This window comes from Sorex fumeus, unplaced genomic scaffold (genome assembly GCF_029834395.1).
Source record: "Sorex fumeus unplaced genomic scaffold, SorFum_2.1 ptg000033l, whole genome shotgun sequence".
NCBI lineage: Eukaryota > Metazoa > Chordata > Mammalia > Eulipotyphla > Soricidae > Sorex > Sorex fumeus.
In genome coordinates, this window is record NW_026606090.1 from 33,052,113 (window position 1) to 33,079,784 (window position 27,672).

The 27,672-nt window shown below is 40.8% G+C and overlaps 1 protein-coding gene across 2 annotated transcripts in view; it reads right to left on the reverse strand.

Moving 5' to 3' along the window:
- The window catches only part of HMGCLL1 (3-hydroxy-3-methylglutaryl-CoA lyase like 1), a 242,407-nt gene that overhangs the window by 86,996 nt on the left and 127,739 nt on the right, over positions 1–27,672 (reverse strand). The window contains exons 7-8 of one of the 2 annotated variants that reach the window (XM_056116894.1): positions 25,180–25,368; positions 24,482–24,581 (exon numbers count right to left, since the gene is read on the reverse strand). In XM_056116894.1, the coding sequence (XP_055972869.1) occupies positions 24,489–24,581; positions 25,180–25,368 (282 nt within the window). In that variant the 3' untranslated portion in view covers positions 24,482–24,488. Of the gene's footprint in view, positions 1–24,481; positions 24,582–25,179; positions 25,369–27,672 lie in introns of those variants that run through there. The other variant, XM_056116893.1, reaches the window with a different exon arrangement.

The following is a 27,672-nucleotide window of genomic DNA, read 5'->3' on the forward strand; positions in this document are numbered from 1 at the left end:
AGAGCGAATGGGGCGTCAGGAACGAGGCTGTTTCTCATCAACATTGTCTTCGTCAGATTCAGCTGTAGTCCTACCTTTCCACACTCACGGTCAAAGTCGGCCAGCATTTGTGCCGCTTGGCTGATGTTTGGTGTTATTAAAACAATGTCATCAGCAAAGCGGAGGTGGTGTAGTTGCCGACCATCTATTTTCACTCCCATTCCTTCCCATTCCAGTCGTCGCATGATGTTCTCGAGGGTGGTACTAAAGAGTTTCGGTGAAATGGTATCACCCTGCCACACCCCTCTCTTGACATCAACGATCACTTCTTTGTAGAATGGTGAGATCCTGGTAGTGAATCCGCAATACAGCTCACAGAGGATCCTGATGTATTGGGCTTGAATGCCCTGATGGGCTACGGCTTCAATGACCGCTTCCGTCTCAACAGAATCAAAGGCCTTCTTTAAATCAATGAACGTTAAACAGAGCGGCATCTTGAACTCCCGAGAAACCTCAATGAGTTTGGTTATCGTGTGGATATGGTCGATGGTGCTGGATCCTTTGCGGAACCCGGCTTGCTCGCATGGTTGTCCTTCATCTAGTGTTCTGCCAATCCTATTCAGGATGACTCGAGTGAACAGCTTGTAGATGACAGACAATAGGCAGATAGGGCAATATTTGCCAATGTCATGGATGTCTCCCTTCTTGAACAGTAGTACGGTTCTGCTGGTTTTCCATAGGATAGATAATAATATAATGAAATTAATTCTAAATGTATTTGATGTAAGGAGTATTTTAGGAATAAAATTTTAGATAAATTTGGTCAAAATTTAATTAGACAAGTAATACATAAAATAATCAGAAGGTTTTGATATAATAATAAAGCAGTGAATTCAGGAGAGGGACAGATACAGAATGATCTCTCTCTCATATGAGGGTTATTAAGAAATTTAGTAAAGGAGCAAAAATTCACCAAAGGCAACAGAAGCAGAGAGCTGTTTTATATCATTGAACTTTCTGGGTGTGAGTGAATGAGAAGGACCTTGGGCTGCTGGTGGAGAGTGTTGTACTGAAACCGAATAATACACAAGAAACCTGAGGAGACAAAACAGACCAGAACAAGGAAGCAGAGAGCTCCTATCCCTGCTTTAGACCTCAGGGCTTCTGCCCTCCAAACAAGGCTGTTTGATCAATAAGTGAATCTCTTCCTCAGGACTGCTGGGTTCCTGTCACAGAAATGTCCCCGAGGCTGTAAGTCAATGTAGTTCCTCAGTTTTCTATACAACATAGTGGCTTCTGGTAGTACTTAAGCTTTTCAACATCAGCTGTTCTGAGGCTGATTTCTCTTGTACGGGTCTTAAAAAGAGAAATAAGTACCTGATGGTAAAATCAAAAACCTTTAGCTCCTCAAGGAAGCTTCAGCCTGAGGTTGCTGAGTGAGGTCACAGCACTAGTTGCAAGATGGCGTAAGCCTTCACCTAAACTCACAACTTCCACGTGGGCTCTAAATGCTTTCCAATGTGAAGAAGTTGCTCAGTTGAAGATTATTTTCAGAGGAAACTTTCATGTAGACTCAGTGTGTCCTGGAGAGGGGGGAAAATCACCATCTTCCTATCTCACCAATTCTGGCCATCCCTCATGATTTTCAGCATCATTTGTTTGGTGGGGCCATGTTCAGGCTTAATCCTAAACCATCTGGGAGGGAATCACTCCTGATGGTGCTCAGGAATTAGATGCAGTGCTGGGTTTGAACCTGAGTTTATCATGTGCAAGACAAGTGTTTCAACCCATTCTCTGTCTCTGTCTCTGTCTCTCTCTCTCTCTCTCTCTCTCTGTCTGTCCCTGTTTCTTCTTTCCCTCTCTCTCCCTCTATTTCCCCCTCTCTTTCTCTCTGTCTCTCTCTCTCCTCTCTCTCTCAACCTTCAGCATATTTTAACTCAATAACCCCATACAATTATTTAAATCAAAAACTTCCCTCTGCAAACTCTTAACTCATGTATGCATCCTCCAAATACTAGAACTTTATACTGTTCACATATACCGTAAATATGTAATCTTTGGATAGACATGTGTATGCTTCAACAGAGAATTAAGTAGAAAGCTGTTTAGCATATTTAAAAAACAGAGAATATTAAAGACAATATTACATTTGAGGTTAAATTTACAGGCTACTGTAATTTTTTTTTTGTAGTTGTATTTTCTTCTTGTGAACCAAGAGAGCTTTGGTGAAATTTAGAGACATGTAAGAGGGGTACATATTCAAAAGAGAATGCAGGGTGCTCCAGAGAGGAAAAGGGAGAAAAGAGAAAGGTGCATTTTCAAGAGAGAACATGGGGGGCCCGGGCTAGGAAAAGAGTCCAATATTTTGTAGTTTCTTACAAATGTTACATTAGAGAAAAAAAACAGTTATTTGAAAAATGGTTTTGCTTAATTTGAAAAGTCTTTAGTGGAAATATGGAGCGTAACATGGTTATTACAGTCCTTTTCATTTAAACAGATTAGTTTGGCCAAGGGGCAGAGCCCAGGGTTTCATTCATTCTGTGCTCAGAGAAACATGTGGTGCCTGGGCTGGAACCAGGGGCAGCCACATGTAATGAAGACAACCTGTACTATCTCTCAGGCCCTTTAAACTTATTTTAAGTTGGACTAACTAACCATAAATTTGTAACCAGGGTGAAAATGACTTATTAATTAACCAATCTGAAACAATTTCCACATTTTATTTGATTAAAATATTGATCATTCTATTCATTTTCTATTAATATTGTTGGAGTACAAGGAGCATAGGGAAGACTGTTTACAGATAAACACAATGGAATGGAAGTGCCTCAGGAGCACTGTGATGGGTGTAACCAGATAAACCTAAGCTCCTTGTACTCCAAATGAAGGGGAATGGAGAAGGAGAATGAAGTAGCATGGGGGAGGAAGAAGGGGAGCAGAGGCAGAGAAGGGAGACTGGTGTAGTTAGAGAGAGGATCGGAATAAACTGCGACTAATACCAACCAGCCTGGCCCTTGTTTCCTTCCTCCGCCTGACCATCACCATCAACCTCCCCGGGGTGGGAGAAGGGTGAGACCACCGAACGTGGGTGGCGGGAGAGATAGAGCCACCGCCGCTGTGTGCCGTGCCCCCTCATTGTGTGAGTTTACACAAATATGGATAAAAGAACATTACCAAACAAGACATTTTATAAGAATTTAAAAATAGCTCATGGAATAACTCTACTGGTCACAATCGTGCATAATTTCCATTTTATGCTATGCTCTGTCTTGGAGACATTTATGAATGGAAAATCTTTGTAGCTTCAGGATTAGAACTCTGTCTTTACTTATCGCAATTCTTGAAACTTTCAGTCTTAAATATAACCTTGGCTGTCTTTATTAAGTAAATCTGCTATAACAAAATGAGAAGCAATTTTGTAAAAATGAGCTAGAATGAACTAACAACATGTATTTCTCTCAATCAATCCAAATTCAGATGAAAAATTGTGGCACTATGTAAGAAAACTGTTCAAATAATAAAGCTGTAGGATTTCTGAGTTTTGGATACTAAATTTATCAGTGGTTTCAACTATGCAAATATGTCTTTGTTTTTTATCAATACTGACTAATTTCAAACCAAGATTCTAAAGGGGAAAAAAGGTCCGTGTTACTTTGCATTTAGGGAAAGAGTCTGCTGCCTCAAGTTTTCTTGTATGCACTTATGAAAGAAAAATAAAAGGAATGATAAATAATGTATAGCTTTATATGATTCTACTCAAACAATCGGCATAACAAAGTTGCCCAAAAAAGTTAAAGAAGAGATTGCAGGGTGAGAGAAGGGGGAAAAGCCTGTTGAGAGAAGGGGGAAAAACCTCCATACAAAGTGAGCTCTGAGCTCTGACTCCCGGCAGTGGAGATGGGAAAGTGTAAATATTACCCCTACATCTACCACTTTATCCCCAGTGTGGCAATAAACTAGAAAACGATCTAAGTAATGAAAAGTGATCAAGTGTGTTCAACCATTATTAAGGATAAATTAATGTTCTGAGCAGATTGAGTCATTTTCTATTAGACATTTTTAAGTCAATAAACTGGTTAAAAAAATAACACTTGAATATTTTTGGTGGGATGTTCTGTATATTTTGAAACAGCATTGTATTGTATACATTTTGAAATATAATTGATAAATAACACTGTTTCTGGTTTAACATGTACAACATAATGGTTTAACATACCTTTATAAAAATAATTTCTACATGTTTAGTGGGATTCTGTTGTGTTCTATTCATAGAATGCAAGATGTTTTCCCATTATCACTTTCAGTTAAGACAGGATTTACTGTTTTAACAACGTAAAAGTATACCATAGAGTAGTGTGAATTATAGCTATAGATGCCAAAAGCAGTAACAAGTCTCAAATGGAGACGTTACTGGTGCCCACTCGAGCAAATCAATGAACAATGGGAGGACAGTGCTACAGTGCCACATATATAAAATATATCATCTAGCAATGTGACTTTTATGTAACTTATATGTTTACATATTGCACTCCTAATATTGAAAGTTGCATCTTTTAAACACCTTCCTCCAATTCATTCTCCAGCCAATCCCTACCTCAGCTTACTGTTTTTATTTATTGTTTTATTTTCCTGTAACAGACATTTAAAAAAATTAGATTCCATACTACAGGTGACATAAGATTAGACACATTTCCTTTTCTGATCTATTTCACTTGGCATCTAAATATTCACTCATGTTGTCACATGTGATAGGGCTTTCTGACCTTGTGCCTCACTAATATTCCATTGTTTATACCACAAAATATTTACTCGGATGCAATAAGTACTGATTCCCTATCTTACCTCTCATAAATAATGCTGCAAAGAATGTAAGTAGTGGTGCAAATATTTTGGTCAGTATTTCATTTCCTGTGTTTGTATTTCCAGAAATGGTATGGTTTTAATTTTTTGAGGCTTATACATATGATTTTCCATAGTTCCTTGACCAGTTTATAATCCCACCAACATGGCACAGGGTTTACTCTGCTCCATATACTTGCATGTAATTTATTTGGCATTTTTATTATTAACAGATGTTGAATTTTGTCAAGTGATTTGAGTCTATTTAGATGAGCAAATGGTTCCTTGACTCTAATTCTAGTACTACTATGTGTTCTTTCTTTCTCTCTTTCTTTCTTTCTTTCTCTCCTTTCTTTCTTTCTTTCTTTCTTTCTTTCTTTCTTTCTCTTTTTTACTTAATGAACCACAGTAAGTCCCACTGGTTGTGGTGATTTGTCTTTTTCATGTGTTACTGAATACTGTTGGCAGTAACTTAATGAAACTTTTCGCATCTATGCTCATTGGGGATATTGGCTTATAGTTTGCAAGTAGTGTGATTTTCAGACTTTGGTCAGCCTAGTGCTGACGAAATGAGTTTGAGTATATCCCTTCCTCTCTTATTTTTGCAAGAGTTGAGATGGAAGGGTCTCTCTCCTGAGCAACGATTAGTGGGGTTGAAGGTCGCTGCCCGCATCACCCAGTGGGCCAGATGGCCCAGTGCTGATTGCTGACATCTAAAATCGTTCCATCTGTCGTACGGCAGCATTCTTTAGCATTTATTACACCTGCAGAGCAGAACTGGTCCATGAACCAACAGAAACAACAAAAATTGTAGATCGGTGGTTTGCAACCTTTCTACACCTCTGAACCAGCGTTGGAAGAATGCTGCTGTACAGTGTTGTTTAAACCTGGTTTTCTTTATTAATTTACTATCTGAGAGTTCTACCCATTGTTTAAAATGGAGACTGAAAGGAGGGAAAGTGATATGCATGACGACCCTTCAGTGACAGTACTGAGACCACAGGGCCAAAAGGGAAAAATGTGGGGAGGGATGAAGAGGGAGAGGGGGAGAAGAGAGGGAGAGGGAAAGGGAAGGGGGAGGAGAGGGATGGGACAGGGAGAGGGACAGGGAGACAAGTGTCCTCCCTAGAGGCAGGATGGGGGGGGGAGGAAAGTTGGGGACCTCGGCGGTGGGTCCCTATACACAAGCAAAGGGACAAGGTGTTTGAGAACATTATATGACAGGAACTCAGTCATGGATAACTTTGTAACAGTGTTATTCTTGGTGATTCAATTAAAAAATACATTAATTAAGAAAGCAAAATGGAGACCTCAGAGCCAGAGAGAGAGTACAGCAAATAAGCTGCTGGCCCTGTATGCTCTCTGCCCAGGTTAGATCCCCGGCACACATGTGACCCTGAGTGCAGAGCCAAAGGGAAGCCCTGAACTAGGCTGGGAGTGGCCCCCACCCAAAAAATATTCCCTCGCCCAAATAGAAAGTAAAGGTTAAAGCCAATATTGCTATTCATTTCTCCTTTTGATCTCTATCAGTTTTTGTTTTATGGGATTACATTCTATTAAATTCTATGATGTTGGGGTGTATACCATTTAAAAAATGTTAACAACTTGATATATTTTTGATATATTGTTGGCTTTCCCGTAATATAACTTCTTTTTTTTACTTTCACTCAAACATTGATTGTATCTGAAGTATAAGTTACCCTCCTTATCTTTTGTTATGTTTTGTTTCAGGTATTATAATTATCCCACAACCCAAGGATCAAACCCAGAAACCTCACCCTACCTGCTCCCACCACTCTCCCCTGACCAAGGGATCACACACAGAGGCCCGAGCCTGCCGGTACCAGATAAATACATCATCAGCTGACCTCCACTACCTCCACTACACAGCTGCTGCCACGCTCCAGGCTACTTTCTGGTCCATGTGCAACACATCAAAAGACACTTAATTCCCATCTTTCAAGATTACTGCACCATCTTTAATGGGGTTCAAATAGGGCGTGAACCATGGGAACACCTATAAGGGCAATTAGAGGCTACCCTAAAAGCCTCTATCCCTTTCGCAGAGTCTGGCAAGCTACCGAGAGTATCATACCCGCACGACAGAGCCTGGCAAGCTATCCACATCATATTCAATATGCCCAAAACAGTAAATACAATGGGTCTTATTCCCCTGACCCTGAACGAGCCACCAATATGGCAGCATTAAGAAGGATGAGCAAGGAGAGGCTGATAAAATCTCAAGGCCAAACTAGGCTGCCAAAACGAAGAAGGACTAAAATGATTGTATGTAATTTCAATGCACCTACCCTGGCATCAGATGCATCCACCAAGGACCTGATGGTGCTAGCGTGAAAGATAAAGTATGACATCATTGGTCTGACCAAGATGAGAAGGCATCATACACATTATGCAATTTTCAACATTGGAGAAGAACTGTTCCTCAAAATAATGTGACAAAGAGACATTGGTGGTATCAGTGTCCTTGTCAACAGAAACTTCACCATAAGCACTGATTCATTCAAATGCCTAACAACCTGTATCAGATGATTACGCTTGAATATATGTGGCTCACTGCCGGAAGTTTCTATCTTCATGTCTACACACCAACATCCAATTATAATGAAGAAGAAATTGAGTTCTACATGGAGATGGAGAAGTTCTATAAAGAAGACCACACCTTCTACAAGATCATTGTTGGTGATATTAATGCCAATATAGGACTGAGAAGATCAGACGAAGAACTCCACATCAGGACCCATGGCTTTGAATGGAACGAACAAGGTGAGAGACTGTCTGGTTCATCAAGTTGACCAAGACCATCCACGGTAACTCACAATTCCAGAAGGAAAAATCTAAATGTTGGACATGGGAGTCTCTTGGTGGATAGTTCCACAGTAAAATTGGCCACATTATATTCAATGGATGGTTTTGCCTGACCCATGTCTCTGTTGTCCCAAAATTCCAAACGGGATCAGACCACCATCTCCTTCGTGCAAAATTCTACTTTACAGAGTGGGCAGAAAGGGCTGCAAAGTTTAAGAAGAGAACTCCCAGAATCACCACCAACTGGGAGCTCTTTGGTACTATTGCAGCAACATGGGAAGATACCGTCCTTGACAATGTTGATGAGGAATATGATCGACTGGTTCAGCACCTCCATGATTTTGCAAAGAATGCCGAGAGAGATAGCCAGAAAAAGATGCCTGTCTTTGAAAACTCTTGAGCTCATTCACCAATGTGGCTTAGCACAAGCCTCAGGCAACCATAATAAGCAAATGTCCGAGCTTGCAAAGCAGTGCAGAGAAGCGATAAAGGAAGACCTCAATGAGAAAAGAGCAGCAGTGCTGGCAGATGCGACAGAAACTGAAAAAAGCTTTCGCAATGCCCATCTGTCCTTCGCCAACTGCAAGAATAAGATGACTGCCCTCCGACGTCCTGATGGATCTATCACATCTTCCAGAAGGGCAATATAGCAGATTATCCATGACTTCTACTCGGATCTCTTCAATAGCCACACTCACCTGCCCACATATTAAATTCCACAGGATGGATATGTCGTTCCAAATCCGACACACCATTTTGTCAGTAAAGAAGCGAACAGCACCCGGCCCAGACAAGGTCAGACCCGACAACCTGAAGAACCTACCTTCAGTACTCATCAATACACTGGCTCAGCTCTTCACACGCTACCTGTCTGAATGCAAGGTTCCGTCCCAGTGGAAAACCAGCAGAACTGTTCTACCATATGAGAAGGGAGACATCCACGACATTGGCAACTATTCCCTGATCTGCCTGCTGTCTGTCATATAAAAGCTGTCCACTCGAGTCAACCTGAATAGGATTGGCAGAGCACTACATGAAGGACAACCATGCGAGTAAGCTGGGTTCCGAAAAGGATTCAGCATGATTGACCATCTCCACATGGTAACCAAGCTCATTGAAGTTTCTCAGGAGTTCAAGATGCCACTCTGTCTAATGTTCATTGATTTAAAGAAGGCCTTTGATTCTTTTGAGATGGAAGTAGTCATCAAAGTCCTAGCCAAACAGGGTGTTCAAACTCAATACATCAGGATCCTCTGTGAGCTGTACTGTGAATTCACTACCAAATCTCACCATTCTACAAGGAAGTGATCATCGACATCAAGAGAGGGTTTCATCAGAGTGATACCATTTCAGTGAAACTCTTCAGTGCCACCCTCGAGAATGTCATGCAGTGACTGGAATGGGAAGGAATGGGAGTGAAGATAGACGGTTGGCAAACTACACCACCTCTGCTTCACTGATAACATCATTCTAATAATACCAAATATTAGCTAAGTGGGACAAATGCTGGTAGACTTTGACCATGAGTGTGGAAAATCTGGACTACAGCTGAATCTCACAGAGATAATGTTTATGAGAAACGAACTAGTTACTGATGTTCCATTCGCTCTCAATGGAACGAACATCTCCGAATGCAACAGTTATGTGTACCTAGGTCAAGAACTCAGCATGACGAATGACTTGGCACCTGAGTTGCACAGGAGGAAGAGAGCAGCTTGGAACAACTTCTAGAGCATCAAAGAAATAGCTAAGAGGATGAAGAAACTCTGGCATAGGGCACATCTCTTCAACTTCACCATTCTTCCTGCATTAACATATGCCTCAGAGACCTGGTCCCTATAAAAAAAAGATGAGAACGCTATTCAGGTCACCCCAAGAGGAATCGAAAGAGCTATGATTGGAGTATCATGCTTCACTCAAGTGAGAGAAGGAATCCAGGGTTCCGGCCTCTGTCAATGATTGAAAATCACAGATGCTGTCTCGCTTGCCAAAGCATCAAAAATCAGATGTGTTCGAATACAAGGAGCTTTGGTTTATCAGTTTGTACCCATCACAATGGTCCCAAGTCATTTCTATTACTTTGTCTGTAACCATCAATCAGTGGTTACAGACAAACAACCTTCCCCAACCAGTTAGTTAGCTTTTCCCCCCAATAAGGATCTGTTAATTTGTAAGGTCAGATCCTTCCAGGACACTGAACTTGTATTGTAAGTTAATATTGCCTTTCTCCTCTCCTTATGTAGTTTGAATAGTTAAATGCAATGTCATTTTTGTATAGATACAGGAAGACAATTAATATTATGCTTTGTAACTTAGGATTTAATTGGCTTTGAATATTATTCACTCCTGGGCATCTGCTTTCTCAACTTAAGCCTCAGTTGCCCTCTCTTCCTAGCTCCCCCCCCCCCAAAGCAGCGTCCTGACGAGGGGCTGGATGGAACCAGGGCAAGCAGGTAAGCTATGTGCTACCCTGGCATGAGATGGGCCAGGCCAAAGCAATTCTTAACTATAAGTTAGGAGTTTGATCATAGACAAATGCTGTCATGATCCAAAAGTAACAGCAAGACTATGACCCTGCTAAGGATTGGAAAGACTATCTGGCCTGAGCACTGTAGTCTGAGATCAAGATGGCCCTAGGAGAGCAATTCTATAAGCTTAAAGTATTTCTTATTGTGTCCATACAAAATGATTTATATTATATATGCTTACATGTTTGTTGGACTGGAGAAGAGAGACACACCCAGGGGATTCCATTCTAATGTGGGTTGATCTGCTAAATGAGCATCTGTCCTAGAAGCAGCTTTCCCATGTGTCCTGACTAGCTTGGATGAGGCTGAACATTTCTCCCCTTCAAACTGCCATCAGTAAATAATTTCAGTATATTGTAAGAGGCAGTTTTCCTCTTCTCACAGAAACCTAGCTGGTCTTAGATATGCAGATCTCAGGTGCTGGCCAGGCCTGAGCTTTGGGATGTAAATTCCAGGCTATAGGCAGGCTAGTCTTTGGGATGCAAAGCTCAGATACTTGTCTTTGGGATGTAGATTCCAAGCTCTAACAGACTGGTCTTTGGAATGCAAATCCAAGTGCTTGTGGCCTGTGAAAGTGCTTGTGAAGGGTTTCAGTCTTGGTTTTGTATCTTCTTTTGGAGGCCAAAATTACCAGCCTGCAGATGTAAAGGAACAATGTATGTTTTGCTGCCTTAATGTTCTTTCTGTAACTCCTTTTGATGACATCACTGTATTGTGCCCTTTGGAGGTACCATGATCTATATAAGGAGATTTTGGGGGCTCTCTGGGGGGACACGTGTTTGAGAGAACTGAGAGAATGGGAAACACAGGCCTGAGAGTACCTGAAGAACAAGTGCTTGAGAGAACCTGGACCCTCCATGACATAAATTTCTTCCTTGTAATAAACTGCTACTAAGACCAACCACCCTGGCCCTCGTTTCCTTCCTTCGCCTGACCATCGCCATCGACCTCCCTGGAGTGAGGAAACACTAACGGTGGGTGGCGGGAGAGATAGGCTACTGCCATCTTTTTGTGTTTACACAAGATGGGCTGGACATGTAATGCGATTTGGTGACGACCACTGTACTAGAGCCTTTACAGACTTGATTCCACAGGACATCAAAAGATTGCATGGCTGCCCACCTACGAGATGGTTAGACTTCTTCGTCAAGACCCTGAATGATCGGTTTGAAGTTCTTTGTGTTCCTGGAGCAAGCAGATGCCATTGGTGTACACTGGCATGTGACAGGGACGAATGGAGACGTTACTGGCACCTGCTTGAGCAAATTGATGAGTGAAAGGATGTCAAGTGATGAAGTGATCAAGTGATTATCATTATGTCATCTTAGCCTATGTGAACCTCTCAGTTCTAGTATTTTTCTTGTAGGCAGTATATTTTTGGATCTTTTTAAAAATTCATTAGTTTTCCATATCTTTTGAAAATTTTACATTGAGAAATAGTCTTTTTAAAATTTCTAATTTCTGTTTTGGCACCATGATTTTCAATACTGTTAATATGTGGGAGAATCATATGCACAGCATTGCAATCCACCTGAAGAAGTCTTGGGGTACTTGATGGGTGGGCTTAGGAATTATTTGTGTGGGAGATCGTACTTGATACTGTAAATCACAGAATCTCATTCAGTATTTTAAAAAGCTGAAATTAATTTTCAGCCATACAATGTTCCAACTCCACACCCATCACAAGTGTTTGCAACCCTCTGCCAATTTTGAAAGGTCTCTTCCCATCCCCTTCATTGTATCCCCTTGACAAACTTTTCTTTAAATTTAGTTACTACAGTGAGGTTCATATACTGAAACAATAATGTTCATGGTTTTTTTTTCATGTATACCTCACTGCATCAACACCAAAGTGTCCAAGTCTATAGGCCAGTGCCCTTACAACGCATCAGCTGTCTAGTGTTTCTCCAGGCATCATATAGCTGCATCTATTTGGTACCAGATGGAAAAATTTTATCTTAGAACTGTGTAGGATTCATTGTGTTTTGCTGCTTTCATTCTATGCTATTTCCAATCTGCTTCTGCTGCCATTAACACAGATATGCATATATTTTTCAATTGTTTTTTTCCTTTTGAGATACAGAGTAGAATGCCAGGCTATAGGTTAGTTCCAACTATAATTTTTGGACAAATTTGCATATTGTTTTCCATAAAGTTTGAGACATCTTAAATTCCCATCAACAGTGAGTGGGAGTGCCTTTTCTCCTTATCTCTGAAAATGCCTGTCCCTAACCTTTTTGATAGAGGTCATTATCATTGATAGGAGAGAATATCTTACTGTCCTGTCACTCTGACTTGCATTTTCCTGAGGAACGGGATGATTTTTGCTTTGAATTCCCTCTTAGGTGTCTGTTGGATGTATCCATATATCCTTAGTGTCTGTTCAGTTCTTCTTACTATCTGGGAGTGGGGTTGATAAGGTTGTTTTCTAGCTACTGAGTTTTATAAATGCCTCATATATCTTGAGTTATTATCCTATATATGGGACATACATATTTTCTCCCATAAGTAAAAAGTCTTGTTGGTAGTAATATTTTCTCTTTTGTAGCACAGAGCCTTTTTTGCTTTGATGCAATTCCATTTGTCTGCTTTTATATCTGTTTTCTTGCCAATGGAGTTAAATAACCAAAAACACTGCGAAAGTCAGTATCATACTTTCTTTAGACTATTTTATGTGTTAGCTCTAACATTCAAATCTTTAATTCATTCTGAGATAACTTCTATGCACAGTATGATATAGTGATGCAATTACGTAATTTTATAGTTGAATATTCAGTTTTTCCAGCACCATTTGTTGGAGAGGCTCTCCTTTCTCCATTGTCCATTTGATGCTCTTGGGTCTGTGTTATCAATTATTCATATAGCCAAGGACTCATTACTGGGGACTCAATTATATTTCACTGACCCAAGTATCTGTTTTTTCTCAGTGCCACACTGTTTTTGATTTCTATAGTTTCATAGTATACTTTGAAATTATAATCATTAGGTCCTCTGTCTTCATTCTTTTCTTAGAATTTCACTGGCTATTTGGAGGTTTGGTAGGTTCATAAAAATTTTAACAATGTTGAAAGGAATTGCATTTCATAGATCTCCCTTTTTATGTCACTTTCCAGTGTTTTATTAGGTTCCTTTGTTTATATTAATATATATGTGTACATATATATATTTGTGTGTGTATGTGTGGCTATATGTGAGAGCGAGAGAGAGAACTTTGGTAAGTGAACACTTGAATCACTGTAATCTTTATTCTGATTTTATAGGTCTATTTTGATATAGACAGTTCTTCACCAGTTTGCTTGCTAGATGTGTGCCCTGCAATTCCCCTGGGTAGATGGGACTGCTGTTAGAATCTGATTTAAAGTTAGAGAAATATTTGAAGATTAGAGAAATATTTAAGTTCTAAGTTCAAGGCTTGTAGCATGTATTTAATTATGAAAATAGCTGAAACAATAGGAGAGTTCCCTTCCCAAGGAATGCTTAGGATGGGCTTATAATCTAGATGGATTCTATAACCAAATAAGTTCTTAAACTTATCTTTCCTGCTACCTGTTTTTTTTTTTTAGAAAAAAATGTACTTGGGAAATATAAAGTTATTAAGAGAACACTAGAGTCTACTATCATTGCAGTGTCTTCCCAATCCCTTGGTGGCAGTATCTCCCATTTAGGAATCACTGCTCTCATTGGACTTATTGAACAGTTATAACTGGGCACTGTCCTCTTTCGGGTATGGCTAATGAGATAAGTTCCCTGCCCTTGAATAAAGCAGGGGCCTCGGACACATCAATGGTGTAGATGTGAGATATATGTTTATATATGGAGAGTTGGGTACCTCTCATACTCTACATCACTGATACACTAAGAGTAAAAGGTAAAGGTAAAGGCCCTCCCGTTGATCGTCGATTTGCTCGAGCGGGTCCAGTAACGTCTCCATTGGAGACTTTGTTGTTACTGTGTCTGGCATATCGAATACTCTCGGTAGCTTGCCGGGCTCTCCGAGAGGGGTGGAGGAATCGAACTCGGGTCAGCCATGGTGGCCGCTTGTAAGGCAAACGCCATACCTCTGTGTTATCACACAACATTGAAGGCATTTAACAATCATATTAATAATCCCTTATTGAAGGGCTTAATGGCTCCAGGATGAATACAATGATCTTCACACACTTTCCAGAGTCACTGATACAAAAACATGATATACAGACTTCAACAACTGGTCTTAAAAAATGGGCCTGTCCCACTCTCCGCAGGCTTGGATGAGCCTCACCCATGAGGGAATATGCAAAAAAAAAAAAAAAGGGTATGCAGGACCCGTGACTGAGATCTCCCAGCTCACTGGGAATGGGACTGGCCTCCTTTCGCCCTCTCCCTAGTTTTCCAGTGGCTTGGAAATCACACCTACAAACTGCCTCCAGCGCCATGTACTCTCATCAATGGCCAAGATCTAGAGACTCAGAATTAAGGCTCCCAGAGAAAGCAAAAAAAAAAAAAAAAGATTTTTTTTAAAGTTTTTTTTGAGGCAGTATTAATTAGAAACTTTGACAAGTATAACACACATCATAAAACACTTATTACAAGATTACCGCACCATATTTGATTGCATTGAAATATGGTTTGAACCATGGGAACACCTGCAAGGATGATTAGAGGCTGCCCTAAAAGCCTCTATCCTTCTTAGAGAGCCTGGCAAGCTACCAAGAGTGTTCCGCACACACGGCAGAGCCTGGCAAGCTATCCGTGGTGTATTCGATATGCCAAAACCAGTAAATACAATGGGTCTCATTCCCCTGACCCTAAAAGAGCCCCCAATATGGCAGCATTAAGAAGGATGAGCAAGGAGAGGCTGATAAAATCTCAGGTCCGACCTAGGGTACCACAACAAAGAAAGACAAAAACTGTCTGTACTTTAAATGCACATACACCGGCATCGGATGCAGCCATTGAGAACCTGATGGTGCAAATGTGAGAGATCAAGTACATCATTGGTCTGACTGAGATGTGAAGGCATCAATCAGATCACATCAATCACATCATTTTTGACACTGGGGAAGAACTATATCTCGGAATATATGACAAAAGAGGCGTTGGTGGTATTGGTGTCCTTATCAACACGAACTTGGACAAAAACATTGATGCATTCAAATGCCTAACAACCCGAATCAGATGATTACTCTTGAATAGATGTGGCTCAATGCTGGCAGTTTCTATCTTCGTTTTCTAGGCACCAACATCAAATTATGGATGAAGGAGAAATTGAGAAGTACTACATGGAGCTGGAGAAGTTCTATAAAGAAGACCACACCTTCTACAAGATCATTGTTGGTGATATTAATGCCAATATAGGACTGAGAAGATCAGACGAAGAACTCCACATCGGGACCCATGGCTTTGAATGGAATGAACAAGGTGAGAGACTGTCTGGTTCATCAAGTTGACCAAGACCATCCACGGTAACTCACAATTCCAGAAGGAAAAATCTAAATGTTGGACATGGGAGTCTCTCGATGGATAGTTCCACAATGAAATTGACCACATTATATTCAATGGATGGTTTTGCCTGACCCATATCTCTGTGGTCCCAAAATTCTAAACAGGATCAGACCACTGTCTCCTTCGTGCAAAATTCTACTTTACAGAGTGGGCAGAAAGGACTGCAAAGTTTAAGAAGAGAACTCCCAGAACCACTACCAACTGGGAGCTCTTTGGCACTATTGCAGCAATATGGGAAGATACCATCCTTGACAACATTGATGAGGAATATGATCAACTGGTTCAGCACCTCCATGATTTTGCAAAGAATGCCAAGAGAGATAGCCAGAAAAATATGCCTGTCTTTGAAAACTCTTGAGCTCATTCACCAATGTGGCTTAGCGCAAGCCTCAGGCAACCATAATAAGCAAATGTCTGAGCTTGCAAAGCAGTGCAGAGAAGCGATAAAGGAAGACCTCAACGAGAGAATAGCAGCAGTGCTGGCAGAAGCAGCAGAAGCTGGAAAAAGCATTCGCAATGCCCACCTGTCCTTCACCAACTACAAGACCAAGATGACTGCTCTCCGACGCCTGATGGATCTATCACATCTTACAGAATGGCAGTGGAGAAGATTATCCATGACTTCAACTCAAATCTCTTTGATAGCCACGTCCACCTGACCACATACCAAATTCTGCAGGATGGATATGCCATTCCCAACATTCTTCCTTCTGAAATCCAACACGCAGTTTTGTCAGTAAAGAAGCCAAAAGAACCCGGCCCACACAAGGTCAGACCCGACCACCTGAAGAACCTACCTTCAGTACTCATCAATACACTGGCTCAGCTCTTCACACGCTACCTGTCTGAATGCAAGGTTCTGTCTCAATGGAAAACCAGCAGGACTGTACTACTGTACAAGAAAGGAGACATCCACGACATTGGCAACTATCACCCGATCTGCCTGTTGTGTGTTGTCTGTTGTCTACAAGCTGTTCGTTTGAGTCATCCTGAATAGGATTGGCAGAACACTAGATGAAGGACAACCATGCAAGCAAGCTGGTTTTCGAAAAGGATTTAGCACAATTGACCATATCCACTTCAGTCTCCTGCCCCTGCGCCTAGCTGTTCCTTGCCGGGGCCCCTTGGAGGGGAGCGGGTTGAGCTTTCCTCCCCACCCCGACCAGGGCTCCGGCAGCCGAAGACCTCCAGGACCAGCCACCACCATGCTGAGACCACTCTCCGCACACATGAAGGTACTGGCAGAGGGACAAAGCCACGCGGGTTCCGGGGCCGAGATCTCCAAGCCTACTCAGATTGGAGTCGAGCATCCTCCACCCAGATCCTCCAAATTCCAGTAGGCGGGGTCACACCCACCACCTGGCCCCCTGGCGCCGTGTAATCCCATCAATGGCCAAGACTCATTTCATTTTTTTTTTCATTTCATCATCCTGTTATTCGTCGATTGCCTCGAGCAGGCCCCAGTAATGTCTCTTTCATCCTAGTCCTGAGATTATATTCAAGGCTCTTTAGGAGAATGAGACCCATCATTGTTACTGGTATTTGGCATATTGGGAACGCCACGGGGAGTTTGCCAGACTCTGCCCTGTGGGCAGGCTACATTCAATAGCCTGCAAGTTTGTCCAAAGTAGGAATGAGATAATAAGATGTCATAAAAAAAAAAGTTTTGATAAGATGTCGCGCGGCCGCAAATGAGGCCGCGCGGTTCTGGGATCTGGATTTTATAGTCTCTGAGTCTTGGCCGCTGATGAGATTACACGGCGCCAGGGGGCCAGGTGGTGGGTGTGACCCCCGCCTACTGGAATTTGGAGGATCTGGATGGAAGATGCTCGACTCCAATCCGAGTAGGCTTGGAGATCTCGGCCCCGGAACCTCCAGGCCAAGACTCAGAGACTATAAAATCCAGCTCCAGGACATCTTTTTTTATGACATCTTATTATCTCATTCCTACTTTAGACAAACTTGTAGGCTATCGAATGTAGCCTGCCCACAGGGCAGAGTCTGGCAAACTCCCCATGGCATACCCAATATGCCAAATACCAGTAACAATGATGGGTCTCATTCTCCTAAAGAGCCTTGAATGTAATCTCAGGGCTAGGATGAAGGAGACATTACTGGGGCCTGCTCGAGGCAATCGACGAATAACAGGATGATGAAATGAAATGAAATGAAATGAAATGAAATGACCATATCCACATGATAACCAAGCTGAGTTTTCTCAGGAGTTCAAGATGCTGCTCTAACGTTCATTGATTTAAAGAAGGCCTTTGATTCTGTTGAGATTGAAGTGGTCTTCAAGGCCCTTGCCAAACAGGGGGTTCAATGTCAATACATCATGATCCTCCTACTGCAGATTTACTACCAGGATCCCACCATTCTACAGGGACGTGATCACTGACATAAAGAGGGGTTTGGCAGGGTGTTATCATTTCATCGAAACGTCAGTGACACATTCAAGCATGTCATGCGACGACTGGAATGGGAAGAAATGGGAGTGAAGATAGATGGTCAGCAACTACACCACCTCTGCTTCGCTGATGACATCTTTCTTATAACACGAACCATCAGCCAAGGGGCACAAATGTTGGCCGACTTTGACAGTGAATGTGGAAAGGTGTAGGACTACAGCTGAATCTCACAAAGACAATGCTTATGAGAAATGGAATCATTCTTGGCATTCCATTCACTCTCACTGGAATGAACTGTTATGTGTTATGTTAGGTCGAGAAGTCAACATGATGAATGACCTGGCACCTGAGTTGTGCAGGAGGAAGAGAGCATCTTGGAACGCCTTCAAGAACATTGAGGAAATAGCTAAGAGGATAAAGAAACTCTGGCTCTGGGCATATCTCTTCAATTCCACTGTTCTTACTGCATAAACATACGCCTCAGAGACCTTGGCCCTACAAATACAGGATGAGAATGCTATTCGGGTGTCCCAAAGAGGAATTGAAAGAGCTGTGCTTGGAGTTTCATGCTTCACTCAAATGAGAGAAAGAATCCAGAGTTCCGACCTTCGTCGATGGTCAAGAATCAGGGACACTGTCTCATTTGCCAAGGCATTGAAAATCAGATGGGCTGGACGCATAATGAGATTTGCAGATGACTGCTGGACTAGAGCCATTACTTTCTGGATTCTATGGGACATGAAAAGATCGCGTGGCCGCCCACCTCCGAGAATGTGAGACTTCTTTGTCAAGACCCTGAACGATCCATTTGAGGCTCTCCATGTTCCGAGAATGAGCAGACACCATTGGGCTACATTAGCACGTGACAGAGATGAATGGAGACGTTACTGGCACCCCTCAAGCAAATCAATGAGTAACAGGATGTCGAGTGATCAAGTGATCAAGACAAGTATAACATCTACAATCAGTGACAGAGAAAATCTTTTTTTTTAAAAGATTTTTATTAGTGAAACACCATGAGGTACCGTTGTAGACTTACAAATTTTTGTGCTTGGGTTTCAGTTATACAATAATCGAGTACCCATCCCTCCACCAGTGCTCATTTCCTACCACCGCGGATCCCAGTATCCCTCCCACCCCCCATGTCCCCATTTCACTCTGCCTCTGTGGCAGGGCATTCCCTTTTGTAGAGAAAATATCTTAACTAAATAAATGATGGGTCAGAGCAATAGTGCAGTGGACAGGGTGCTTCCTTTGCATACTGCTGCAATGGGTTCAATTCCAGGCACTCTAAATTGTCCCTTGAGCCTCACACAGAGTAAGGAGTAAGCTTTGAGGATTACTGTGTGTAACCTATAAAAACAAACCCAAACAAAAACCAAAAAATAGTAAAGGAATGAGTTCTGTAAGCTCATCTACAACATTTTGTTTTATTTCATGGTGCATCGATTTCTATTTAACCCTTTAATAGGTGTTTTAGAAATGAATACTTTCCAGTGCAATGCTTTGACTCTGAACTCTGCTCAAAAATGGCACAGTGAAATTTTTATCAGTAGTAATTCTAATTTTAACGGCTGTGACAACAGTATTAGCACAGTGAACAGTTACTAAGGCAACTGTTTCAGATATTCTGCCTCTTACGTTGATATTATTGTATTTGTTCAACAGATATAAAACTAAGGCACAGGACTCTTATGTCATTTTAATTAAAAATCTTAAGAAGTTCAGAATGCATTAAATATAAATATATATGCAGACTTACTTGCTGTTTGGAGGCATTTAAACAAGGTTTAGTAAGAGTAAATATAAAAACATGGATGTGTTTGATATAAAAACTAGGTAAATCTGTCTTTTTAAAAGAATAATAAACATATGGAAAATATTATGAGGCAAAGCACATTAAGCATCTATTAAGAGGAAAAACGCACATTAGTATTTCTTCAGGAGAGAACCGTATGCTACCAATTCTCTGTTTCTATGCTGCCAATTAATGTGGTACCATTATTTTTTCAGTCCTGAATATAATTTGTTTTATTCTGGTTTTTTTTTTTGCCAACTATGAAGACAACAAGTCATTTGGAGAAAAGAGAGCCTGGTATGAAGCAGATGAAGCCCTTTGCTAGCTGATGTCTTACTCAGGACTACTCAGGAACATGCATCACAAGGTCATGATGTTTACATAAAAATGTTTATGCAAATGTTTAAAATTTACATTTTAAAATTTTTTAAAAAGTCAAGTTTTACATAAAAATTTAAAAAGCTATACTGAATTATTCACATTTTCCCATTACCAGTGTGTTTTACTCTTATTTATTTATTTATTTATTTTTATTAATGAAACACCAAGAGGTACAGTTGTAGACTTACACATTTTTGTGCTTGGGTTTCAGTTATACAGTGATCGAGTACCCATCCCTCCACCAGTGCCCATTCTCCACCACCAATGATCCCAGTATCCCTCCCACCCCCATGAAAAAAGAAAGTCATCAATAGTGGAGTCTTGGGCGAAGGATATTTCCATCCCCATCCTAGCACTAGTATCAACTTCCTATCACCAGAGCCCCTTCCCTCTCTCTCTCTCTCTCTCTCTCTCTCTCTCTCTCTCTCTCTCCTCTTTCTCTCTCTCTCTCTTTCTCTCTCTCTCTTTCTCTCTTTCTCTCTCTTTCTCTCTCTCTCTCCTCTTTCTCTCTCTCTCTCTCCTCTTTCTCTCTCTCTCTCTCTTTCTCTCTCTCTCTCTCTCTCTCTCTCTCTCTCTCTCTCTCTCTCTCTCTCTCCCTCTCCCCAGCACACCCGCCCTGGCCACCTGAAAGGCACAGTGTCCAGTTCAGCGGCTGTGGTTCAGACCTTCCCTTTTCAGCGCTGTTGCTGTCTGGACATGTGCCATGTCACTCTCCACAGCCCCTGACCCCTGCTTCTCCACTGCATTTCTTTCTCATCTCCTTCTTTCCCCTCGAATTTTCCCCTTCTCTGTCCTTCTCCCTGTAAACGGCTGTACATTTCTATACCTCAATTTCTTGCTCTTTCTTTTGGAGTTGATAAGTGTTTCACATAGAAAACTACATTTTGAGAATGATTTCTCTATGTGAACTTATAATAGCTATGTATTCTTGACTACACTGCTCTACAGCCATACAGGCATATGTTTAAGTAATAAAAATAGGATATAATAAAAGCTGGGGTCCCAAGAAAGATCCCTGTACTACATGCTTCATGTGCTTTCCACACAGAAGGGGATGTTCCATTTATAACTCCATTTCTATTTCCTACGATTGTGGCCAAGTTTCCATTTATTACATGTCTACTTGCCTTAATATTAACTTCCAGTCTGGAATACTGTAAACTATTTCTCAACCCCTAAATTAAAGCAAATGGCATCCACTCCACATCCAACACCAATTTTACTAGAAGCCACTTCAAAGGTTCCTTTCTAAAAAATGAAGTATGGTCGCTGCTTCCTGAAGCCAAGGTTAGCTCTGCTTAAGATCCGGGAGATTGTCTCTGATTTCCCCTCAATTTAAACACTGGCAGTTTCTTCTAAGACAACCCCCCCTCCCGACCCCACCCCCGCCCCAACACAAAAGGTAAATCTGTTTTTTTGTTGTTGTTGCTGCCGCAGTTATTAGAGAGAAATGGAGAAAAGAAGAAGGTTACTTAGTGTGGAGTTTGTGTGGGTGCTGTTGGCTGTGCTAGCAAGGACACAGCAGGTATGACATCATGGAGCAAGAGACCTATAGTGGGCATTCCTTTCTTCTGTTGTTATATACCAATCTATAAATACAGAGGCAAAGAAAGACAAAAACACAATTGTAACTTTCAGCTTCCTCAGGAGTCTGCTCTGATCAGTTCCTGAATAATCCATTTCCATTGGCTTCACCAGTCACACAGTTATCACCGCTGCTTTATTCTTTGTCTTTTTACTCCATGACTGAGTATTAAACTCCATGGCAATATAACACCAAGCTAGAAGTATACAACTGGGTTCTCAGGCCTCCTGTGTCCTGCTTCAAACCTCTTCGTATGCATATCGGTCTATGTATATACACAAAGGAAATACACACAGCAGAAAACACCTTTATACAAGCTTGTTTTTACCCGTCCTAGTAACCATAACAGAAGCTGCTGAAAAACAACCTCTTTATACACACATACCAGAGTATTCAGCTGAATCTAAAGGCATGTTCCTTCAGAACAGATTTATACGTATATACCTAAACTTCAGAGATAACAAAAACTGTATGAGATCCAAACCACAACAACAAACTTAAGAATGTATATGTCGAAAAAGAAGGCTAAGATGGTAGAGAAGGCCCAGAGACATTGGTGGAAAGAAGTTGACACTGGGAGTAAGATTGGTGTTGGAAAATTCTTTGCCTGAAATTCAACGATGAGTGACTTTTTAAATTATGGTATCACTGTATCACTGTCATCCCATTGTTCATTGATCTACTCGAGTGGGCATCAGTAATGTCTCCATTTGTCCCAGCTCTGAGATTTTAGCAGCCTCTCCTTACTTGTCTTTCCCAACACTGCCATACTGAAGGCTCTTTCAGGGTCAGGGGAATGAGATCCGTTATTGCCAAAAATGTAACAATAACAGGTCTCATTCCCCTGACCCATTAAATTATGGTACCTTAATCACTGTCACTGTCCTCCCGTTGTTCATCAATTTGCTCGAGTGGGCCCAGTAACGTCTCCATTGTGACAATTATTACTGTGTTTGACATACTGAATACGTCACGGGTAGCTTGCCAGGCTTTGCCATGTGGGCGAGATACTCTCGGTAGCTTGCCGGGCTCTCCGAGAGGGGCGGAGGAATCGAACTCGGGTCGGCCATGTTGACCACTTGCAGTGCAAACGCCCTACCTGCTGTGCTATCGCTCCGGCCTGGTACCTTAATAAAAAATTAATTTTTAAATATACATAAAAAGAAGAGACATCTACTCTTGGCATGCCCACCATTTGATCGTAAAATATCTGCATGAACTTTCAATTCTATAGGCAATGTAAATTTGAATCCTAATCCATAAAAGGGTCTATAAGTAAAATATTATATAGAGAGGAGACATTTTGTTTCTCTTCCATCTGTAACCAAATGCTTTAAGAAGTATTTGGCTTCCTTCCCTTCCTAAGGCTCATCTTTTGTTGGTTCTTTGTTGAGTATCTGATATTTGGGTGCTCTCCATCTCACATATGTTCTCACACATGCATCTTTTCTCTTTTGAGCCCAGGTTACCTCCTTCCCTCTTCCATAGCTATTCTTAGGATGGGCAAATAACTCAGAATTTCAGTCTTCACCTGTCTGCAAACAGAAACTTTGCAATTAAACCAGTTTATCAATGGTTTTATAAACCTCAGTTTCTCCCCTAAATATATTAGTCTTCCTTCAATTTTTCCCCTCCTAGATCTTTTATCCAAATGGCCCTTCATATACTTGAACCCTTTCTTTATACTTTATACACCTTACTGAGATCAGATTCTCCTTATTACCTGGGTAGGATTTTAAATTGCATTTCCTTAACACTTAAGATCAGAATGGGGCATGAACAGTACCTCACACGTCTGCATCTGGAGACACTATGAAGCTAGACAGCGTTCAAGAGCTTCCTTCCTTGCTCACAGACTTTACAATAAAGCCGTTTTTCCCAAAGAAATAACTATGATTCATTCATTATGCAATTGATTTGCCAAAATAATAAAGTATAACTCAAAGTGTTATCATGAAAGAATAGGGAGAGAAATTAAAAAGCAACACAAAACCAACCAACCAACCTCTGGGAGCTGGTTAGTAAGGAACATTTAATAAATTACCTTTGCAGTCAAACACAAAACCCTGAAGTTTTGTCTCTTTTCTCTCTTGTTTTAGAAAATAAAATGCCTAGAGAAGGAAAATCGTAAAAATTCCCATGCTCAGAAGTCCATGGGATATCATTCTCTCTTGTTTCTAATTCGATGCAATGTTCCTTGCCTGCTTCCAGAGGATAAACAAGGATCTGGGCACATATGTTACAAAGTCGAAACAAACCCTTGTGGGGCTTGATCTTCACGTTGCTTTTCAACTTCTGCCAAGCAACTGTTCACTTTAGGACTGTGACATTAAGCTTTACTCATTGATTTTCAGCTTGACCAAAAAGCTTTCATACAGCATTATCTTTAGTTGTCAAGAGTTTGGGTTATAATAACATCAAATGTATCTATTTTGGGCTGAGTTTAAGGAAGTAATGTTGATGTTAAAACAATACTCTTAATTGATAAAAATATGATATATAGAAGTGTACATATGCCCCAATATTTCAAATACAAAATAACTGAACATAGTAATAATTCCCAATTCTTGTACTTTCTATAGCCATTCATTTTGATGGTCATCTACTATGATGTTTTCCAATAAAGATGATACCTCTCCCCCTTAGGATCCTAGAACAATTCAGAAGAACAAAGGATAATGCCCTCGGGTCAGTTGAGGGCAGTTTCTACTTGGAAGGTAGATTTCCGGCAGGACCATGAGGAATTTCTTTTTCTGAAAAGGGGGAATTGCGCCAAATAAGTTTGGAGAGCTCTAACTGAATATACTTGATAAAAACCAGGACCTTTTACAAATATGCTTGCCAACATCAGGAAAACATCTGAAGCGGAATAGTCGATATTTCTGCACCATATCTTTTTTATCATAGAGCACCTAATTATCAAAAAGACCATTATTTACGTGATTATGACAGTATATTCTAGTATTAATGTGCCTTGCACGCCCTCAAAACTGCCATCATATTTCGATTAAATTGAGAGTATGGAAGAGTTGGTGAGAGTATGGTTGAGAGTATGGAAGAGTTGGTGAAAAAAGCAGCAATGGCTCTTTTTTTTAACGTATATTTTAGAAAGATCAACTACAGTTTTTTTGCATTTTGTTTTGTTTTTCTATCAAAACAAAGTAGCTCTGGTGAGGTTCCATTGCCCTAATTCACATTTACACATGTTTCTTTAGTGCTTCTCACGTGGCAGGCAGTGTTCAGACACCATATTCATCATGACCCATACATGTCCCTCAGAGTACCTCTCCGCATGTTTATGTCACAAGCAATGAGGCACACCATTCCATGAAAACAGGTCATATAAAATACCTGAAGGGCCGTTAGGATGTTCGCTAAGGCTTGTCCATAGGTGTCATGACAGTGTACGGCAAGAGCCCTTGGTGGGATGTCTTTCATGACACTTTCCAGCATTCTCTTCATGCTTCCTGGAGTGCCAACTCCAATTGTATCCCCCAGGGATATTTCATAACAGCCCATGCCATACAGTCTCTTTGATACCTGTAAGGAAAAGTGAAGTGCTAGTAAAACAAGGAAATCAGACACTCAAAAAAGAAGATGTTCCCTGGGAAGTACTTCTAAAAGTAAAAAATCACAACTAAGGTCAGTTGCTTCTCCAAAGAAAAACACAGTTTAGTTTCCTAGTCACTTTTTCCTTCTCTTTAGGTACTAAGTATTATGTAAAACTTAAATGGCATTGCTGTAATTATCATTTCCCACTGCTGTTTTTATTAGGGGCATGTCTATTTGTATTGAATTATGAAATTATGAGGCACGATTTTACTTGTGAAGGGTTTATGTCTAACATTTTGAGGGGGTCCACACTCAACCATGTTCAGTGCTTACTTCTTGCTCTGCACTTAGGGACCTCTCTTCATGGACCTTGGGGAACCAGATGGGGTGCTGGAGACTGAACCTATGTTGACAGCATGCAAGGCAAACCCCTACCCACCATCCTTTGCTCTGATCCTTGTTTCTTAACCTTGAAACAAACAGAAGTATAAAGATTTACATTTGGAGTAATATTTGCCAAGGCATTAGATTGGGTGATGAATACCAATATTTGTTTCAGTTCACCGGGAAGTAGCTTTGTAATCTGTAGTAGTTTTGTGATCTTTTTCTGTTAGAAAAGAACAGATGCATTTGTATGAAATCAACTGCAAGTCTACTTCAAGCCCAATAGCTAAAGTGACTTTCAAAGAGCAATGTGAACTTGCAGGAGAAAACATTCGCATATAGAGGATATTGGTGCTGGCATCAGACAGCCCTGAATTTAAATCTCAGCTGCCACTTGTGCTAGTCATGTTTGGTTGTTTACAAGCAAAGAATGTAGACAAATTTATAAAATATGTTATATAAAGATTCATGCACAGTAACTCATTAATTCAGCTGGTATGTGTTTCTTCAGGGCTTACTGAGGTGAAGTGTGTGCTGAGAGTTAATGTTATGCTAATATTAAAACATCTTATACTGTCACAGCATCTGAAGTCAAGTGAGGACAATTCTTAATCAGTTCCACTCAGTATTGTGCAAATACAAGCAACACTGAGAAGTTTGGAATAAAGACACAGGATTATAAAAGTATGCAGCAAAGGAAATTGATCTCATTTTGTGAAGCATGAAGGGATCAGTGACAGTTCTTGATAAAGTAGCAGGACTTGTTGAAAAGGATGAGAAGGAAAGGTCTGTGGATTAGTCTCCAGGTGCAATAGAAATGCAAAGGCTAGTACAAAGCCTTAAACGAAGGTTAACAAATTCATGGGGGCCTGGAGGCCACATCTGGTGTGGTACTCAGGGCTTACTTCTGGCTCCATGATCCAGAATCAAATATACTTGGGGACACTGTGTGGTATCAGAGGTCACACCCGGTTGGCTGTTTGCAAAACAGGTGCCTAACTCTCTTTCCATCTGTCCAACCTCTAAAGTAACAAGTTGAAAAATCTTGCCATACAAGAGAAAAAAAAATGCAAACAATAGAGTGACAAGAAAACAAATTCCAGTTCAGAATAAGAGTATATAAAGCTGTACACAGATAGGCGTGAAGCAGACCTCAAGGAATTTTGCACACCAATAAAACTGATGATTTTGGTTAAAGAATTTTTTCATACACTCAGTAGTAAATGATGGCAGAATTTTGGATAATAATGCTATAACCAGATTTATGTTACAGAAAAGAAAGGGAATCATAGTATAAAAAACAAGTTGGAAGGCAATTAGCATTATATCATCCCAACATGAACAGTAACTAGAGGAAAATGAACTAGAGAAAGTCCAATGCTTATTCTCACTACCACCCCTTAAGTTATGAAATCCCATCCTGGCAGAGAAGATGATACTTAAACCCAACCAGTTAATGGAAAACTGGAAGTATGAGTTCAAAGGAATACAAAGGAATCAGGAAGGATTTTGAAACCAAAATCTCCTAAAACGCAATAGTATTTTGCTTTTCATTATGTAATGCCATTTCATAATCTTAAGAAACAGGGATTTTTAAATACATATCTTTTAATTTGGGGGTCACACTTAGGTGTGGTTAGGGTTCACTCTTGGCTCTGCACTCAGGGATCAATGCTGGCAGGGCCCAAAGGATCATAGGTGATGCCAGGGATTGAACCCAGTTTGGCAATATGCAAGAGATTTTAGAAGACTGTAGTCAAGATCAGCATTTCTCAATTGAGGGTCATATGGTCCCCCTGAGGTTGCACAAGATACTCTAAGGGGGGGCACAGAAAAAAATGTATAAGAGGGTTGAGACTAAGGGTGAGCTAGTAGGACCGGGGCTTGGGGGTTACAGAAAGCAAACAA